At 40.0% G+C, this 20821-nt stretch overlaps 2 protein-coding genes across 7 annotated transcripts in view; one reads left to right on the forward strand and one right to left on the reverse strand.

Annotated features, from left to right (window-relative positions):
• The window catches only part of tulp4a (TUB like protein 4a), a 29738-nt gene extending 12788 nt beyond the window's left edge, over nucleotides 1-16950 (reverse strand). For 2 of the 5 annotated variants that reach the window (XM_086264255.1, XM_086264251.1), the window contains exons 1-5: nucleotides 16894-16950; nucleotides 14675-15626; nucleotides 3053-3181; nucleotides 1324-1485; nucleotides 700-880 (exon numbers count right to left, since the gene is read on the reverse strand). In XM_086264255.1, the coding sequence (XP_086120381.1) occupies nucleotides 700-880; nucleotides 1324-1485; nucleotides 3053-3181; nucleotides 14675-14926 (724 nt within the window). In that variant the 5' untranslated portion in view covers nucleotides 14927-15626; nucleotides 16894-16950. Of the gene's footprint in view, nucleotides 1-699; nucleotides 881-1323; nucleotides 1486-3052; nucleotides 3182-14674; nucleotides 15627-16410; nucleotides 16764-16893 lie in introns of those variants that run through there. The other 3 variants (XM_086264254.1, XM_086264252.1, XM_086264253.1) reach the window with 3 other exon arrangements.
• On the forward strand, nucleotides 16450-20790 carry mrps10 (mitochondrial ribosomal protein S10). 2 transcript variants are annotated; one of them, XM_086264257.1, is made up of 7 exons: nucleotides 16450-16582; nucleotides 18211-18263; nucleotides 18715-18784; nucleotides 18919-19058; nucleotides 19158-19266; nucleotides 19490-19579; nucleotides 20573-20790. In XM_086264257.1, exons 1-7 carry the CDS (start codon nucleotides 16577-16579, stop codon nucleotides 20651-20653), a joined length of 549 nt encoding a protein of 182 aa, XP_086120383.1. In that variant the 5' UTR covers nucleotides 16450-16576; the 3' UTR covers nucleotides 20654-20790. The 2 variants fall into 2 exon arrangements, with proteins under 2 accessions (XP_086120383.1, XP_086120382.1); XM_086264256.1 differs by lacking the exon at nucleotides 16450-16582 and adding an exon at nucleotides 17886-18024.
• Nucleotides 20791-20821: the final 31 nt, after the last annotated feature.

Below are 20821 nucleotides of genomic sequence, written 5' to 3' on the forward strand. Positions count from 1 at the left end.
GGGTGGGCCCATTGTTTGACATGTGACTTCAGCCTGAGCATGCAGTGTCGCTTGGTTTGTCAGTCAGATCCAGATTATCCCTGAAAAATTTTGAGTCCCATTATGAAGCTTGAGGTTTCATAACAGAGGACTCAACCAACCAATGGGTGACATCTAAGTATATTTATTGGTCATTTATACAGAGTATGTATGACCCCTAGCTCACCCTCATATGAACAAACCTATGATAAAGTAAGAGCTTACTTTAGTGGGCTCTAGCTTGCATAAATGATGGTTTACTGCTGGACCTGAAGGCTTATTCTACCTGTGGCCCAAACTGAACATTTCTCCAAGCAATGATTCAGACAATACTGAATGTTGGGTCTTCTTGGGACTCATTGCTCCTTTTTAGGTGTTGGTTCTTGCTTTAGATAAACTTGTCTTGCAAACCATGTTTAAAGACTGCTAGCAATGATAACTTGCATAGCTGAGTAAGATATCTCCCTATAGAGATCTTCTTGTTGAGGCAAAGCAAGAAGATGTACTTCTACTCAATTAATTAAATTTTGAGACAAATAGTGTGACTAAATAAAGGTTTATTATTCTTTGAAAGATGTGATGTGTCACAGAGAGAATCAGGCAGGAAATTAACCAGGTACATTTGGTTTTAATGTATGTTTCTTGATCAGAAGGTAGAAGAAGTAGTTTTGAGTAGAATACCTTGTGGTGGGGGGTAGTCATCAGAATCTGTGTCGCTCTCACTGCTGTCCTCTACCAGGAAGCTGGGGTAGTTCCACGACATGCTGACAATACCGTCTGACTCATGCAGCAGTATATGGGCCAGCATGCGCCCATGGCAGTCCATCACTATCACCTGTCCATCTGCAGTACCAAACAACACCTGGCGCAAGTGCAAAAAAACAATATTAATGTGGACACTGACACAAGAACAAAGACTCACACTTGAAAGAGGAGAGAAAAATGAGACAACAGCAAGAAAGAAAAACAAGACAAATGCATATCATAGAGAAAAAAACTGCGAGAAATGGACATAAATGGGTTGATGGTGATAAACAAGGACAGTTACACATACACGGACTGAAAGTCTGCTGACATCCAACCTGTGCTGACAGTTTAACGGCATGAAAACAAAAATATAGCCTTACAAAGACAACAACACATTCAAGACAGTGGAAGCTTGCTGTCACTCACAGATTCAGCTCTCAGGGTTTCTGTCTACAAGTGGCAAATGGCAACCTAACATTTCTACTTCTACTTGCATTAGAAGACTGGGTAAGTGCCAGGTGAACATATCCTATGTTCAAAATCTGTATAGTGTGTTACCTGCTGATCATCTGGGGTCCAGATACCACAGGTAATGTGGCTTTCCAGGTTGATCTCAGAGGACCAGTGTCTTTGCCCACTGACAGAGCCCACCAGGACGAAGCCATCACGATAGGAGATAAGAGCCTGGGTCCCATCATGGGACCAGGTAAAGTCACTCACCTAGAAGGGACAGATAAGAAATGTTAGAGTTATTTAAAAAAGATAAAATAAATAAATAGTATATACCTCAGCTGTTGCACACAGAATCAGCAGCAGCTTATGATTCTGTAAATGTTTAATATTTTTAATTTAAATCATTTTTTAGGAAGAATTCTAAAATATTCTGGTTCCAAATTTGAAGCTCTGCTTCTATTCAAATGCAATTGATCTAGAGACTAATTATGACAAAACAGTGTCCCTCAACTCAAATAATGTATATAAAAAAAACTTTAACCTCTCAGACAAAAGCAGAGCAGCGATGGCATTTTAAAAAGCACAGACCATATAAAAGTGTGGCTATTGTTCAGATTGTCATCTCCAATAATAACTCAAGTAATCACAAAAGATGCTGTCAACATGTGTCAAGTCTTAGCTCAAGGAATGATGACAATGTTTGATCGATGTGGCCTACCTACCTATGTTTGCTTGGCAGGCTTAATTTTTAATTAATGTGCAGCATCAGTAAAAACACATAAAACCACTTGAGGTTTGATAAAAATGATTTAAAAAATAACAAATATACATTGATTAGCGTGTAATTACTTCTTCCAACAAACTCAATTTCATACATTTATAATAAATCCATTTAACACTAGTTTGTGAGCGGCCATGTTGCCCCACCATCTTCAATACAGTGGCCAAAATGGACATTGCTGTTCCACCTAATCACTTTTTATATATGTGGCCACCATTTAACATTTGGACATAAATATTTTTATATTCTCTTTCTCATCATCTCCACCACCACTGCTGCTCTTTCTCCCCCCCTCATTGTCACTTTAACCACTTCCTCCTCCCCTCCTCACACATAAGCATGCACAAATACGCTTATTTATTCTCAATATTGTCACATTTATTTTTTCTTAGCAGAATAGAAATGCAAGCCTCACATGTCCAGACAGCTGACCAACAACAATAACAACAACATCTGCTTATGACCTAATATTATGCCAGCTAATGTTACACTTGAGTGTCCTAACAATCACACTTTCGCTCTGATTATATACGCCCTCTGTCATTGCAGAAAGTTTGACTAACACTGACGAACACCAGCAAAAACAACAGCGCCAACAGAAAAGTTCAAGACATTCCTAACGACTCAACTCGGTGTCGCAAAGTTTTACAGCCTCCTCCAGTGTAAACAGAAATGGGCACCAATAAATACCTGAGGTAAACAGCGGCTTAACAGCCTACACTCACTATAGATGAACTGTGGCCAGAGTTGTTTGTCCTACAGCAGCCACCGTAGCTATAATTATGCATTTGAATTGGAGGGGGTTAAAAAAGACAACTCAGTCGAGTGCGATTTCAAATCTACTGACATCTAGTGGCGGGGTTTTACACACTGTAACTTTAAGTATTACAGGTTTATTGCAATGACATTATATTGCTTTATATTATCACTGCTTGCTTTGCTTCCATTAACTCTATCATATAGTTTTACCCATTATTTACACAATAATTTCTTACAATTTTTTAAAACTAGTTAAAAGGACCGATTTACATTTTGTCTACTTGTGTCTCTCACCTGAGCTCCTCGGTCATTGACGAGCTCCACAGACCAGCGGCCCTCATACTGGATCCAAACAAAAATGCCTCCATCTGTGTCACATGTGGCCAGTTTCTGGAAAGGCTCATTCCAACGCACCAATACCACCTGAAAGCAGAGGTGAGGTAAAAAACACAAACAAACAATCAGATAAAATTATCAGAAAGACTGTTCAGTGTCCTTTGACAGCCATTATTTTACAAGACATAAGAAAATGTACTAATTCACTCCTTCACTGACAGTGAATTTAGCCATGGCTCTGTGTCAACTTACCTACAGATAACATGAGAAAAACAACAAAGTGCCTTTAATTAAGACATTATACTCTAGAATCAGCTGAATGCCTAAAATCCAAGTTCCCACATTTCAATGAACTAAATTTAGCATCAAGAAAGATGGAAATAACTCAAAAAGTGGGTTAACCTCATTTTGAAAAAGTCACAAAGGAGCCGCTAATATCTTGAATATTACAGACAGAGAGATTCAGTTATAATGTCACCTTATAACTGAATGGCACATTTCAAAATGGGACATTACAGCATTTTTGCGTTTATGGAAGAAAAGAGATGTATACAGGAAAATAATAAAGAGGAGTCTTACAGGTTGACACAAACATATGTCTCTCCGTTTGCCCTGAGTTTAGTACTGTAAAGACTGATTGTAATTTGCTTGGGTATGAGCTGCAGGAGCACAGTATACAAAACACTCTTCATAACACGTTTCTGTCACCCATCTTAAAAGGTGCCCATCACACTCTCCATCCTGCCCCCTCCTCTCTTCGTGTCTCCATTTGTCTTCTGTTCTGTAGCGTGACTCAGCCTATTCCCCGGAGGAGTAATCCTAAGAAGGGAGCCGCTCTGCTCTCGCTAAGTGAAGCACGTGGGTCGTACACGTTCACACACGCAGCACCGAGCAGGGTTTTAGTGGTGCTCAAGCTCTCTGACTGCAAGTCCAATAGATCAGCGGGTCTGAGTTGGATAAGCCAGTAATGCTGCCAACCCTTAAACAACACTTCCTTACCTCTGTGCAACACACTCACAGTTCCATCCATCAATGAAACAGATGCTATTAACTGTGCGTCCCCATTTTATATTCCATCAAGAAAAGAAACAATCAATCATACTTACACTTGCTTGAATACTTTATTATCTTCTTGCACTAATGCCATTAATGCTGACTTACAGGTTATTAATTAAGAACTTCTTTAAGAATTCATCTAACACAAATGATCATTAATCACAAAACTTTCCTCAAACAGTATCTTGCTATAGTCTATGGACTTTTCAAGCAGCATTTTAGGCATTGGAAAAAAAAAAATTAGGATGATCAGGCTTCAGGAAAAAAGATTATTGGAGCAACATCATGTAGTCAGGGCATATATTTAATGAGTGAGGCTCAGCAGCTCCAATTGTTTTGAAAAAAATATATATATATTTTTTTTACAAACCCAGGAAAAAAGATATAAAATGCACAAGGGAACATCACAATATTTATCAATTATTTCTTATTGAGTAATACCCTGTTTGTCACACTTATTAGTCTGGAAGTCAAATCAGTCAATTTATATGAATATACAAGGCATGGCCCTAAAGCTTAATGGGCAGATAGTAGTTTTTAATCAATGTCCTGTCCCTGCTATGCATCATTAAAGTGTCCTCTTAGCCAGATTTTGCATGTTCTAGTTTGTCCTTTTCCTCTGTGTCTTTGTAGCAATGACAGTCATCCTATTGCAGGTCTACAGCTGAAGGTCTCCACATCATTCTGAGATGTCCGCATTCACAGACCATTAAAACTAGCCTGCCATCTATCATTCTGGCACAGCAATCATTCATGCAGCAGCATTCACTGGGTGCAAAACTAATAGGCTTCTGCACCAGTATTGTCAAAGATAACACATTACAAGGATCTCATTGGGGGGGGGGGGGGGGGGGACACAGATTTGTGGTGTTCCTCCATCTATGCACTGTCTGCAACCTCTGGCGATCAAAAGGGATTTTCCACGTGGTATTATACAACATAATTCAGTCCCAACTGGAGGAGACTTGTGGCTTTAGATTAGGCATGAGCTCTAGTTTGCATAAAGCTAACAGCATTCATGCAACTACAAAGCAGGGTCAAAGGAAAACATAAAAGGATAAATTAGCATTGGATTTACACATGCTGTGTCTCACGTGTGTTCCCACTCACAGCCCCACAGAGGTGAGAATAAACTGTTTGTCTGTAAATTTAGCTCAGTGTGGAGATTAGTGTGAGCTGGTGAGCCATCCTGCGAGGGGGGACAGCTGAGCACCTCATGTGATGCAGCGATCAGGGAGATCAGACATCACATAGAGACAGACAGGATAAGCGTTGGGAGCTGCAGGACCACGAGGAGCCTGAGGTGTCACAGGAAAGGCACATCAACATGTGCAAACACATACAGTTAAAAAAAACTTCTTTAATTACAGTGCATTATATGCTCAAACAGACAGTAATCAGCGCCAATAAGCTCAGAGAGATATTAAAGAACTTTGGAATGACATGTAAAAAAAAAAATATATATATATGTCCCTCATCCTATTCATGTAGCCCCTTCCGCCAGGGTTACTTGCGTAGTAGGCAAGGCATACATGGAACGCCATAACCAAGTGGCCGGCATAGTGTACAGGAACATCTGTGCCGAGTATAACCTGGAAGTCCCGAGGTCAAAATGGGAGATGCCCCCAAGGGTGGTGGAGAATGACCGAGCTAAGATCCTGTGGGACTTCCAGATACAGACGGACAAAATGGTGGTGGCTAACCAACCGGACATAGTGGTGGTAGACAAACAGAAGAAGACGGCCGTAGTGATCGATGTAGCGGCTCCGAATGACAGCAATATCAGGAAGAAGGAACACGAGAAGCTGGAGAAATACCAAGGGCTCAGAGAAGAGCTCGAGAGGATGTGGAGGGTGAAGGTAACGGTGGTCCCCGTGGTAATCGGAGCACTAGGTGCGGTGACTCCCAAGCTAGGCGAGTGGCTCCAGCAGATCCCGGGAACAACATCGGAGATCTCTGTCCAGAAGAGCGCAGTCCTGGGAACAGCTAAGATACTGCGCAGGACCCTCAAGCTCCCAGGCCTCTGGTAGAGGACCCGAGCTTGAAGGATAAACCGCCCGCAGGGGCGTGCTGGGTGTTTTTATATATATATATATATATATATATATATATATATATATATATATATATATATATATATATATATATATATATCACTCAAAGGCTTTAGCATCATCATGTAGAGAACACCTACAAGTTTTTGTTTCAAAAATACATAATAGCTCTATATCTACTACAATCAGGGCTGTTTTTACACTCTTGCAGTATTCTAGGACCCCTAAATCAGAGACTCTCTGAAAGGCTGCTGATCCCATATTCAACTAAAAGCTCTGGGATTGAGTTTTAGTCTGATGAGATAGAAACAGATTGTTTTTAAAGCTGTGACGCAGACACTTCTTGATTGGATCTTAATCACAACACCCCTTTAAAACATTCCAATCACATGGATATTTTCCCCCAAAGTAAACAAAGACATTAACATTGACTAGTTGTTAATTCAAGATGGGAAACAAATTAGTGTCCATGCCTGCAACTGACTTTTTGACATTGCTGTTCTTCCTCTGTACTAGTATTGTACTGACCAACCCTCAGCCTCCTGTTGGCAACTGAACAAGCATACCCAGTGACCTCAAATCGCCATGCGATGTGCATTTTTAGGTGTGCATACTCCTTTGGTGACTTGTGCAAGGACAGCTGGAGACACGAAGTAAGGATAGTTGTTAGACTACTCTCTTGTCTGTTTGGAGGATACATGTGCAGTTTGGGCCCTTGTAGTACAGTGGCTTTGCAGGGAAGTCTGGACCAGCCTGTAGGATGCAGTGGAAGAGAAACTATGATTTTATTAGTTGGCTAGCTGGTTCAGGCAGAAGAGTTTATCCAATCTACAGAAATTTTTCATGTAAGCATGCAATGTGGAAAGTGTAACTAACACTAGAGTTAATTCGGATGGAGATCATTTCTATAACTGCTATGCTGCTCATCTGGATGGTTTTGGGATCAGTTTTGGGAGCATTAAGAGCCAAATACAATCACTGGACCAGTCAGAGTTTGGTGCATAAATGCATTTCTCTAAACACAAGTGGTTACGCTGCCCATTACTGTTGTGTCAGATATATGTGAGATGGTTGCGTGAAAATTACATCCAAAGCATTTTGAGGGCTTAATATTGCACCAGAATTCTTCCTGTGCAGACATAGATGGTCCATTGTAGCTGATGGTCATCCCATGCCTTTTAAGTACAGATATGCTTTTAGGAAAGGGAGCATAACTGACCACAGCAACTTCGCTGAGAAGAGTAAATCAAACCAAGCAACAGCTTCAGGAGGCACTGGTGTCAGCACAACTGAGGGGACACTATGACAGCGAAATGCCATAGTGGTGAAGGTGTGAGTGCAAGTCCATGACAATGCATGTCTGATGCACAAATAACTTTGTCTCTGCAAAACGTTTGAGGAAAGGGAGAGCCTTAATATATTACACTTAGTCATTATTTTACTTTTTTCATGCATCCAAGATAAGAGCACCATCCAGGTCTATGATTTCCCTCTTTTCCTTCCAGATGAAGAGTTGACTTATGGGTAACACAGAGCTCATCGAGGATGGAGAGAGGAAAAAGAACTAGGAGAAACTACTTTTGGCAGTTCCCTTATTCGCAAATGGTCACGACAATCAAAAGCAGGTTCGGTTTCGTAGAGTTAACCCCTTTTCTGGTAGGGTCTCCCATGGCAAATTGGTCCTGGGTGCAGGATCAAGGGAACAGTTCACCCTGCCCGGAATAGGATTACCAGGGCCCCGTCCTGGAGACAGGCCCGGGGAGGGTGCCCGGGCCTGTGTCTGGTGGTCAGGCCTTAGTCCATGGGGCCCGGCCGGGCACAGCCCGAAAAAGGGACATGGGCCCATCCTCCTGCAGGCCCACCACCTCCAGGAGGCACCAGGTACAATGTGTGCCTGGCGGTGGGCAGGAGCGGAGTCCCTGATGGACCGATCCCCGCCCACCAAGACTAGAAAATCAGATATCAATATCAGTTAAAGAAAAGCTCTGTGCTGTGCTGACACAAAGGCAAGAATTAGCAGGAGTGATTTGCAAATCCATCAAAAGAGGTAGAATCTGAGCTCATTATGTGCAAGTCAGGTGTGTAATAAAACCTTAATAAATAATAATAAGTTAATAGCATTTACAATTATTATTAATGTGTGCTGTAAAGACTCCTGAAAGTACCGTTAGGGAAACTGCATTGAATAATAGAAAATAAGTAATCTGAGTGATACCAGAGTCCCTCACACCACTGGTGTTCCTCAATCGGCAGAATAATAAAAAGGAAAATAGTGACCAAAACAGGCACAAAAAATATCCAGTTGCAGGCACCTCACAATAGGTTTGAACAAGTACTAAAAGGCCTTAATTTCCATGGGCCAGAGAGATTAAATGATACACCCACCCTCCTTCTTTGGGGGTGTTTCTACATTGTGTAGTTTTGAGGCCTTAAAGTCTGATAATCATGCATCTCATTTCATGCAGACAAATTTGGTAATAATGTTGAGTAAGATCAGACACTAAATAGGACTGGATTTAATGCAATAAATCCACAAATAACACAAACACAGACAAAGCAGAACATTTACAAAGGTGTAAAAGTCCAGTTTACTGGATTTTATTCTGTCCTGTTGGTGTATCTACTAACGTGGTGAATGACTGAATGAGAGACGAGTCCCTAAGTGTGAGCCAGCGTCAATGAACTGCAAGCTGCAAACAATTAAAACCAAAGAAAAATGAACTGAATATTTATGCTTAAATATTCACATTTTTAAAGTGATCATACCTTATAAAACAAAGGCTATATTTTAAGTGTTATTCTTCATTTATTTGACAAGGATCAAAATGAATCCCCGAAAACAGAACAAAATACTACTGTGATTCAAGTTTTTGTGGGGGCTGAAGGTTTTCAGATTTCCAACAGAGCTGTGACACTCTTACGTTTGGTAAAGGCTGCTATAGGCTGTTAAATTTTTTGTAATAAGGAGCTTTAATAAACTAGCATACATAATATAAACAGTGTATAATATCTTTTAGCCTACCTAGTTATTCAGAAGGACAGAATAAGGCTCTATTATTCTGCAAAGACAAGTGTACGAAACTTTGCGTCTGTCTGTCTGTCTGATCCTTCACTACAAATATTGCTGAAGATGAACTGCACAGGCCACGCTGGAAAATTTGTAGTGAACAGAAAAGTACACCTGGATCTGAGGAAACAGTCGTTACGCAACAAGTCCTCTCCAAGGATGGATTAGCGCACTAAAGCCATTTCCACTAAGCACATTTGGAGGGACCATTTTAATTCAGTGAAACTTGGCAAACCTGAGCTGGCCTTTCAATGTCAAGAGGTCACATAAGGAGAGAGCAGAAGAAGACACACTCCATAAAGTCAGGTAGCGACCAGCACAGGGAAGGTGATTATGAAAGGAGGAAGAGACAAGACCAGGAAACACTATAGCTTGTAGTTACTGACAAAAATAAAGCTGTTGTAAAGTTGTGAGGTTCCCATTTAAGTCTTAACAGAAGTGTTAGAAAAACACTGAATAACAGAATCCTTCCTGCTCATCTAAAAAGAGGTGTTAATTCTTCCACAGGCCCTCAACAGCAATATAAACTAGTTTATTTATGAGGCTTTGGCAGGGAGGAATTTTTAACACATGAAAATGTGACACAGAGCGAAAATGCAAGAAAGTGAAGGAACATACAAATACTGCTGGGCCTAATCAAATGGATTGATTTACCCAAGTTGATCAATCAAAATCTGTACCAGCAGAACAACAATGCACAGACAAACTAGAACACATAAGAGCAAGAATATGGCCCGCAAACCAGCTCAATCTGGCCAGGACATAAACTATACATGGTTAATGCCTCCATATAGCTTCTTCAACATTTGCGTAAAGTGTCAAATAAATAACCACCAAGCACTGCTATAGTGTACTCCCAGAGCATGGAACAACTGCTCAGATACAAATCAGTGTATGGATCAGTACATAAGTTACAGACGTTGCACTCTGAGCTCAGTGTGGTAAACAAATGATTGTGTCATGGTGTCTTCTGTCTCTGTTGGACTTTTTCCCCCAGAGAAAAGTCTACACCTGTTATCAAGGGGAAACTAAGAGGTGGGACTCCTATGTTTGGGCAAGAATACACCCATAAGTCTCTTGTGAATAGTTCAGAGGTTTGAAACAAGTTTCTGCAGTCAACAATCAGTAGATATCAATAATCATAAAATTTATTGTTTAGGATATATTACATTCTTATGACTAACATTAGTCACTTTAAATATTCCCTATTATACTTTGAGTTAAAAAACAAAACACGGAACTGCCTCAATGCAAGACTTAAAACTTCCTCGCACAGCTAAGCACATATGATTCTAGCGTAAGACAACTATCACAGCTGGCAGATGACAGGACACTGACAGACAATTTGCCCAAAACCTCTGCTGTGGCCAACATTTTCTTGTCAACATGCTGACAGTCATTGTCAAGCCTGTCTCTGATGTTCAGCTCTCATGGAGAATGAATGGACGCCTAGTGATTAGCTGCTCGCTCTGCTCAGCATCTGAATGCACTGTACCAGGAGAAGAAGGGGGGGGATAAAAGCATTAGATCGTCAAGAGAAGCATTGATCTATTTTGACACAAGCCCAGAGGGATTATTTTTCACCATCACAAATACAGTTGTCTAAAAAGATGTAAAATGTAGCACTTTTATCTATTTTCAGCCTTATTTTTGAGTGGTGGAGCTGACACAGCTGCTGCTAAAGGTTAGCGTTCTCTTAAAATAACTAGATAAAAATAATATCAGAACATTCAAGGGCAAATTCTGCTTTTTTTCACCATTATTTTCCTGATTTTTTTAAATAGAAGTGTCACAACTTCTCCCTATTGAATTGTACCAGTTGAGGAGACCTGGATGTCTCATGAGTGCCTCCAAGGTGAGGCGTTTTGGGCATGTCCAACTGGGAGGATACCCCAGGGCAGACCCAGGACACACTGAAATTACACCTCTCAGCTGGCTTGGTAATGCATCGTGTCCCCACTGAAGAGCTGGAGGAGGCAGCTAAGGGGCGCAAGGTCTGACTGCTGCCATCGCGACACCGACACACAGAAGAAAGCAGATGGATGAACATAGATGATTTATGTTTATGATACTGAAAAGAAATGGTACACCCCTATTGCTGCCATACATGCCTGTATATTAAGCCACCCAAGTCCATTAGAACAAGGGCATTCATTTTCATCTTTGAATGGGTTTAAATCAATCTAGGCTTTTGCTGTTATAATCAAAACAGAGTACAAATCCACCACTTTTGAAAATTATATATATATATATATATATATATATATATATATATATATATATATATATATATATATATATATATATATATATATATATATATATATATATATATATATATATATATATAAAGATAAGTGTGAGGATAACGAAGCGTGAAAACCAGTTGAAACCAGTCTAAACTTCTAAATGCTGGCAAGTCAGTTGTCATGTACTGGAAGTCAGGGTTTTTTCTTAAATATGAAAAAGGGGATCTTGTCAACAGCCCTCTAATCAAGTGCATTATCTGCCATGTTAACGTGGAGCCAAACAAACTAAAGGGGCACTTGGAAACCAAACACGACTCCAAGGCAGAAAGCAGGAAGAAAGCTGGTTGGAATTTGTGTCCAATAAGGTGATGGAGGGAACCTATATGCTGATGAAGCTTACTGCAAACCAAAAAATACATTAATTGATTTGGTTTGTTTTTTTAAAGTAGGATCCTTGAAAGCTCCAGATGCTGCAAATGTGTTATCAAAGTGCCTAGAATGATTGCACGGAAGCCATTTTTCACAGATATGAATACAGATGTGACTTGGGAACAAAATGCTTAATAACCCCTGCTGAAATGTTCAAGCTTTACTTTTGTAGGCTGTCTAAACAGTCACATATAGTTATTAGCATTTTTACTAAGCAACCAAGCACCATAAAAAAATGGCTCAACAGAAAACAAATTGGTATGCCTCTGTGAAAAGGTGGCTGTGAGTTACAACAAAAGGATCCCACTTTTCACCTTGCTCCTTTTGAAGCTGCTATGTTGTAATTATTTCTCAAGCTGGTTGGAAGGGAGTGAAGCAGGTGGAGGAGGACATATGTTTACTGGGATTATTACAGGACCCAGAAAACCTTTTCAGTACCTGAACATCACAACAGACTTAAAAAAAAAAAAGTGCTACAGCAAGACAATAGGGGAGCTTCTCCACATCATAAGATGCTTTTAATTCAAGTAGCTTGCAGTGCCAAGGTCTGTACTATAGGTAAACTCAGGTGTAATCCAAGGGTACCCCAGGCACTGGCACTGCCACACACTACAGTCCATTATCCACATGCCCTCTTCTTATCAGATGTCTGACAGCTTAAGAGCCGTCTTTTACTTTACTACAATGCCCATATTGGGACAAGTCCAAAACACACATCCATTCAGACGCTCACTTACATTAGGAAGATCACTGAACACTGAGGTCTATACATCAACAGGAATAATGGCCAAATTTAAAGATGCTGACACGAGTATTGATCTTGGCAGGACTAAACTCCTATAGGATGAGTTCATATTCCATTTCTGTGTCCGTGTGCTTTTCTTAACATGACTTGAGCCAATTTGTATGAAAGGACACTCGTCACCAGCAATGACAAGTTCTCAATGACAAAGCTGACGTTTAAAGGACAGGACTGTCAGGGGACTAACGGCATTTGATGCTGAAAGAGCAGCTTTTATAGACAAAGGGTTATGGCAAATGCACTGACAAGAATGAACCTCTTTAAATAAAAGGTGATAATAAATAAATACACATTAATACATATGTAAATGCAATGCTGCAAGTTTAATTTGAAAGACAGTAAAAAAAATAAAATTAAAAAAAGTCAAGTGGTGCAAGGAATGCAAAGTAAAAAAAACAAACAAGTACAGCGTATATAGCGTGCTCCTGGGGGTCATTTCTTTTGTATTATAATATGTATTGCAATCTGCCCTCTCTTCATCACAACTGAGATGAGAAATGACCCAAGTGAGTGAACCGATCTGTCACAACTTGACAGAATTCATTAAGCAGCGTAATTTCCACCAATGTCAGAAACCCCAAATTATGCATAGAGTGCGTGAGTGATGGATTCCACATCGCCCAAAGCATTTATTTACTGCTTTATATCAAAGCGTGGAACGTGGAAGCGTGGAACTGGAGAGGACCTTTACTACTCATTACTAGCGCTGGAATGAGGTCAAAGAGTAAAAATGTGCAAATCTTGATCAAAAAATAAATAAATAAATAAAAAATAAAATAAAAACATGTACATCCTAAAAGCAAGCAATCTGAGAGTTAAGTGTGAAATAAATTGTGGGCACAAATGAATAGTGCAGTGCCAAACTCCGTGAGTGCAGAAAAGGAAGATGCAGACATCAAATGAGATTATCAGAAATATCAAAAACATCTGGTGTAAATGTTTTTCTTATTATTTAGATAGACTATATAGATAACAGCTGAATGTTTAAGTGGTCAGAGTTAAATGGCATTACTGCTGTGCTTCAGTCACACCGTGTAGGGATTCATCCACTCTCCCCTCAGCTGCCTTGGAGAGTGCTGACACTGCACCTCACTCCAAACAGCTAAACCCACTAAATAGAAAACGCAACCTGTGTTCAATCTCCACTTGTCCTGTGTGTGTGAGAAAAAAATCCTTATTAGTATTTAATATTGCTGGGACATTTGACTCAGACAGTCATCCAGTCTTTTTGGTTCAACTAAATTGCCTCAATGCATTCTTTGTGGGAATCTTTGAGGGTTATTACTATACTGAGGGATAGGAATAAAGCCTGTCTGGAGTAACAGAATGTATTGACTAGGAAGAGCATGCATATCTTGTATACATATCTTGACTGCAACCAAAAAGTTGATCTAACTGGCAACTTACGGTTAATGAATATCAACCACTGCAGGAAAACACAAAACCCTCAGCCTCCCACAATGTGAAGAGGTGTCTTTTTTTGTTTTTGTTTTTTAATGTAGTGATTTTACTGGTTCGACCCACTTGAGCTCCATACAACCCACAAATATAACTGTATGTGGCTCACGAGCTAAAATAAGTTGGACTAAGCAGCCTTTTCTAAGGGGATCAACTAGTCTACTTTTACTGAAACTTCTCAAATACTGCTTTAAACACTTAAAAATAATGATTTTGAAAATTTGCTTTATTAAGTTTAACTGAAGAGGAAGAAATATCAGAGTAGCTTGAAGTTGTGGGAAAAATAAATAAATAGAAGATTTACTAATTAAATATTCCTGAGATACATTTTTGATTATAAGACATTTTAAAACAGCTTCCAAAACACGACTGTGGCCTTTAAGAGCTTCAAAGACTGTTTGATGAAGCATTAACATAGACATCTTAACAGTCCTATTCAAAAACAATTGCACTTGAACCTCTTACCTCACTATTATGCCCTCTGAGGTTAAAGTTTACTCTCTGTGGGGTGGGCCGGTCTCGTCTGCAGTGGCTGGATGTAAACGTAACCCCAACCACTCCTCGGCTGTTCCCGGTGGCAAGCCAGCCCTCTTCATAGTAACGCTTTCTGCATACCGGCTTCTCCTTCTCACTCTTGGGCACCCTGCCCTTCCAGGACAGACATAAGATGTTGGAGTCACTGGACAGGAGTGGGCCATGCTCCACAGCAGCGAACATGCCTGCAGCTCTCTACACTCCCAGAATAAAAAGTGCCCTTAGGGAGGTTCTTCGGAGAGGACAACTACTGTTATCAGCACGTCTCCTCCTTTGAGGTTACCAGTTCCGTGTCAGAAATGAGACAGCGACAACGGTGCATAGTACTGGTGCTTTTACTTGGGGATCTGGAATAGTGACTAAAGGCGATCAATAAAAACTTTCCCCAGAAAGCACAGGTGAGGTCAAAAAACAAGTGGATTTTAGCATTGCTGGATTAATGATGTTATGTAGCCAAATGAGGTGGCACACACACAAAAAAAGGCACTCAGGTCATTTTTGATGTGATGCTACCAAGTACGTGCTGTTTCGGAGAGAAGGCACCAAATGAAAGTGCCTAAAAATATATTTAGATATCCACCAGGGTAAAGTTGAGACTCCTATCAGCTGAGCAAAACAAGCATCAACCCCCCAAAAAAGAAAAAACAAAAACGCGCCTTATCTTGTAAACTTATAAAACAGGCAGGTATTCATTCCAAGTATCATCATTGTCTCCTTTCTGTGCTCCACATCCTCCTCATCTGATCCCAGTTTGTGTCTGAGAGAGGAGAAGCAGGGACTCCTCTCCATCAGCTGACAGCCCACAGGAGAGCCGCTTCTCCCGGTAACGTCATTACGTCAGCCGGCCCGCCTTTTCAACCGGCCTCGGGGATTCCATAGAGCACTGTTGGGTAATACACAAAACGACGTTTATATATAACATAGAAAAACGTGAAAAATAAAATAAAAATGTATTTAAGAAATCAAGAGAATTGTGTCACAACACAAGCTGTGGAAAAGCGCTCACTTGCTGCCCACTGCCGTTAATTTAAATATTAATGCGCTGGGCTAAAAATTGCCTTTACTCTTCGAGCAGCAATTTTACTTTGAGGACTATCCTGTTCAGCGGAAGGGCATTTAACTACCCGCTTAATAATTTATAGGAGCCAGGTATCATTTTAGCTTTCATTTAATTAGGCTACAAAGCTGTAGTAAGGCGGCCTCTCGCGGCCAAACGTTTAAAAAACAAAATAGACGAAAGGTAAACAACAAAGACCGTAACAGAGGTAAGAACAAATAAAAGAATAACAGCTTTAAAATGAACCCGGGCAGGTCAGACAGACAAGACAGACCGAAGAGGCACAACGGGACGTTATTTATTAATACAGAGACAATAAAAATCAAGCCCAACAAAGAATAGCTGAATGAGAATGGCTGTTTGGAAATATACTCGACATTAAGATTAAGTCAGCGGTGATTACAAGATCCCGAGATTTCCCCACCATTTCCAGTATCACTAAATCTAAACCAGTGGCCATGATAATAGGTGCCTCTCGAAAAAGCCATCTGCCATTAAACCACGCCAATTCGTAAAAATAACATAAGAAAGATACAATGGTTATTGACAACCAAATAATCACTGTTTAAGCCCGTAAGACGTTGGAAAATTAGCCAAAAACATCGATCACCATAAGCTGCCTGCCTATTAGCAATAGCTAGCCAGAACCTGGATCCAGACCGAGAGCTCTGTGGTCTCCACTGATCATCAAAACATTCCAGTCGCGGGATTAATCTTTCCTCCCTTCAAGAGTCTGGCGCTGGGCTGTAACGCTAATCCATCCGAGATGCTGGGGAATGCGGGTAACTAACGCTGTCTGTCACGATTCTTCTTTTTCTTCTTCTCCATGAACAACAACCGGAGACAGCTAACCGGCTAAGCGGTCAGCTATCAGCGCCAGGCTGGCTCCGTCCACCCGCCGCTGGCACTCGCTAGCAGGCTACGGTTAGCACATTAGCAAACGATTTATGGCAATAGTTATTTAATATTAGGACACATCTGTTGAGAAAAAAAAACACACACACCTCGGCGGTGTAGTGACAAAGTGGCTAAACAATATAAACCATGAGTCCAACAAAGCCAGAGAAACATCAGCGGTCAGTGGAGTGCCTACCTTGGATCCGTACCGCTGCTTCTTCCTCTGCCTGCAGCCTGCTACTGTACACTGCTGGGCCCCTACTGCTGGGTCACGTGACAGGCACGTGATTCAGACCAATTAAAATTGTTCATATCAATAGCACCTTAGTCAAATAACAGTCAATCCAATAACAGTTTACCTTTCAAAACTAGGTTCCCACAAATTTGGAGAAGAATGCATCTAAGTATCTACATTAAATATACCTGTATTAAGTATATTAAGTACACGCATACAGCAACTGTATAAGCAGCCTCCATTGCATTGTTTTTTTCACAATAATGTGAAGCATATTTTAGGTCAAATACAAATGTGGGTGTGTATAAATGTGTAATAAAACAACATATTATACATGATCACAAATTAAGAAAACAAATGTGCCAAAGTAATTGTTTAGGTTTTGGGTTTGTTTGTTTGTTTGTTTGTTTTTGCTCATTCCGTTTATAGGCAGAAAAGTATTTAAAAGTATGAATGAGATCTAATGTTAAAATGCCCAGTGACTTTGCAGATACTGCATTTAAATTAAATCAGTGACCAGAGGTTAACAGGCAGCCTTTGCAGTTGAACCTTGTAAAGAAAGATCATACATGTTGTAAACCTGCTCAACATTTGGCAATAAACCCCTTTCTGATTCTGATTCTGATTCTACATTACTGACTGACTCCACTTTTTCAAATAAGATATGGTGATGATCAAGAGAAGAATCACCTGTGACAAAAATCACTGTGACAGAATCAGGAAGCTACAAGGTAGATGAAGCATCATAAGCATGCATAAATAATGTCACGATAGTCAAGTGCAGACTACATTGTTATTCATATGACTTGTAAATGTGAATATGAAAATATATTTGAATATAATACATCCAATCTTAGTCTTTCATTCTCAGTTTTATGACCATGAAAGGTTTCGATGGGACTGTAGACTGGATACTTGGTACTCGTCACTAGCTCGTTAGTGCTCACCTCATTTATCCTCCAGGACACAAGGGGGCAGCACAGGGAAATGATTTCACCTTCTGTCCGCTCTCTCAAAAACATGGCGTCTCTCATGGTTCGCAAACGTGAATTATTCTCTTTGGCAAGGATATTGAGTGGTGTCTCATATTTGGTATGGTAACTAACTTGTTTTTCATTTTAGATAACGTTTTCTAACAGTTTACTAACATGGCAGGTCTCTAGCTTTTGAAAAATTACCGTAGCTAGTTAGCCAATCGTAGATTTTGGCCATTCGTGGCAGCTGCACAACCGAGGTCATTTGTACATTTCAATAAAAAGAGCTTGATTCTGTTTTCAGGGACCGGCAAGTTTGAGTGTCTGTTCGGGTCACAGGAAATGTAATATAACTCGGTAGGTAACCCCCCCATCTTTTAAATGAGTTGAGCCATAATTGCTTACGTGAATCACATGAATTTTCACACGAAGCAGGGGTGCAGCAGTTTTAAATTAAATTATGAAGAGACTTACAAACAGTTTTTACTGTTTTTTGATAAGATCTGTCAGTAAAGATAAATAGCATGTGTTTTTGGAGCACTTTTTTTGGCTGTATCGGAATGCAACGTGTTTATTTCCCCATGGAAATTAAGTAAATAATGTAAAGAAAAGGACATCTTATAGGTACAGTATACTCACAATCCTTAATAAAATAAAACAACACTAGCAGTATATTCAGGCAGTGAACAGGAACACCATGAAGCTAAGCCAGAAAAGCCCAGAGGCATTAAGCACCTTGTGCAGTTGAAGTGCACTTTTTTCTAAGCACATTTATTGTATAAGCAGTTATTCTGTATCTCCTCTGCAGGTTTCACCTCCCTCTGACTCCCAGCACTTCTTTCCACACGACAGTTTTAACGTCAGCAGCACAATCGGCAGTAAGTTATCATTATCATTCTTATATCAGGCTGGTGCTGTAGTGAAATACAACAAACCTACAGTGGTTTATATTCAAAGGCCATCGCTTGGAATTGCATGTGGCGTTAAGGCTTTCTTTTCTCCTTTGGTCCAGATCACAGTCACAGAGGAGCCGGACACACTGTTCCAGAAACTGGTGGTTTTGGTTAAAGGTCATGACAGAGCTGTGTTGGACAGCTATGAGTTCTTTGCCACCATGACAGCTAAAGAACTGGGCATCAGTCTTGGAAAAGTGTGAGTTTTAGCAGCCACACACTAACTCTAGTAAAGGTTCTGTCTAAAATCTTCTTGTAATGCCATGACTTTTTTTGGGATCTTCTTCCTCCATCACAGTTTTGAACCTCCGAAGGACATTGAGAGGTTAACACTCCTGAAGTCAATACACATTTTCAAAAAACACAGAGTCCAGTATGAGATGAGAACTCACTACCGGTGCATCGAGGTGAGAAGCTCTAATTTAAAAAAAAAAAAACTAAAATCCAACAAGAAAAAAATGCACAAAAAGCCATTAAAAGGAGTTCGGTATTATTCACCTAGTTACATTTTACTGGAAACTTCTAACCTTTGCATAATAACACGAATGAGCTTTGTGTTTGTGCCAGTTATTGCATGTCATTATAAGGTAATTTGTTTAACATGTTTATTTTTATTTTTTGTCTCTGTAGCTGCATCATATAACAGGCTGTACAGCACAAGTATACCTTGAATACATTCAGAGGAATCTTCCGGAAGGTGTAGCCATGGAGGTGACGAAGGTGAGGTTTTGCAGAGATCGATGTACACCCAAACTCGCGCACCAGTATCATCAATATCAGTGTCTGCAGGCTAGATGCTTTCCATTGCAAAGCTTATTAGTATGGCCCTCCATGATATTCCCAATTCTAATGTGCCCCCTTGGGAAAATTAATTTCCCACTCCTAACTTAGGTTGTTAATAAATTTGGCCTGTCCCCTGTTACAAATGGTAAAGAGAAGCTTTCAGTTGATGAACAGTGTGGCCTGGTTGAAGTCAAAACTGGATACAAAACATGCACAATGTTTTCAGTTAAACATGAAATGAATTCTCCCTTGAAAAAATTAACCCTTAACAACAACAAAAAAAACCCTAATATATATGTGATCATTTTGAGATTAAATTAAAATCTATTTTGAGAAGATGAAATGTGTAGATTATAGTTGTTTACAACTTCCACGGTTGCTTTACCCTCTTTTGATGATGAACTCATACTTCAGAATCGGTTTTAGTAACAAGGTGGGAAACGATTTCCCTTCTAGCTCAGTATGTTAAGGATAAGGACGTTGAAAAGATGTTGCAGAAAACTGCATCTGGTCAGGCAGAAAACCACACACCTGGAAGAGTGGATTTGTCCAAAATGAAATGGCTGGTAATGGACAAATGGAAGGTTATCGATGGTTGCATCATCGTGCAATAAAAAGTACGCATGTTGGATCACAAGACGGCTGATCATTTAGTTTTAATTGACTCGTCTAAACAAGGTATTTTGTAAAGTGTATAGCAGCTGGTGCTGTTTGTCTTGAAACAACTAATCTGCTCATTTAGCCTTTTTTAAAATTTTGGCTTTATTCTCAAAATGATAATTTATTTTTTTTCATAATGTGGTCTAATACTCCTTCGACATTTCCCAGTAAAGCTGAATATGACAGTCCTTCCCTATCTGTGCAATTCTGTGTGGGAAAGGGCAACTTTCATATGATGTTCTCGCTCTTCTATTCTGTTCATGTTGACAGACTGCAATGGAGAAGGTTCCTGATCACATCCTTGAACCGATGTGGAAGGAAATTCCCACAGACGACAAGCCCAGCCAGTAAATCCAGCACCTGTGACTAACAGATGTCTATTAAATGTGTTTTCCTGTGATTGTTTTTTGTTTGTTTGTTTTTTTTAAAGCATGTTGTCTTTTCTGTTGCAAAGCTATGTGAAATAAACTGAATATGTACACAACTCATTCTTTGTAGTTCAGGTTGTAGTTTATCTGG

This window comes from Aulonocara sp. 'chitande type north' Nkhata Bay, linkage group LG15 (assembly GCF_057382095.1).
Source record: "Aulonocara sp. 'chitande type north' Nkhata Bay isolate Kocher_YH1m ecotype deep benthic linkage group LG15, A_spYH_male_GT1.1, whole genome shotgun sequence".
Lineage (NCBI taxonomy): Eukaryota > Metazoa > Chordata > Actinopteri > Cichliformes > Cichlidae > Aulonocara > Aulonocara sp. 'chitande type north' Nkhata Bay.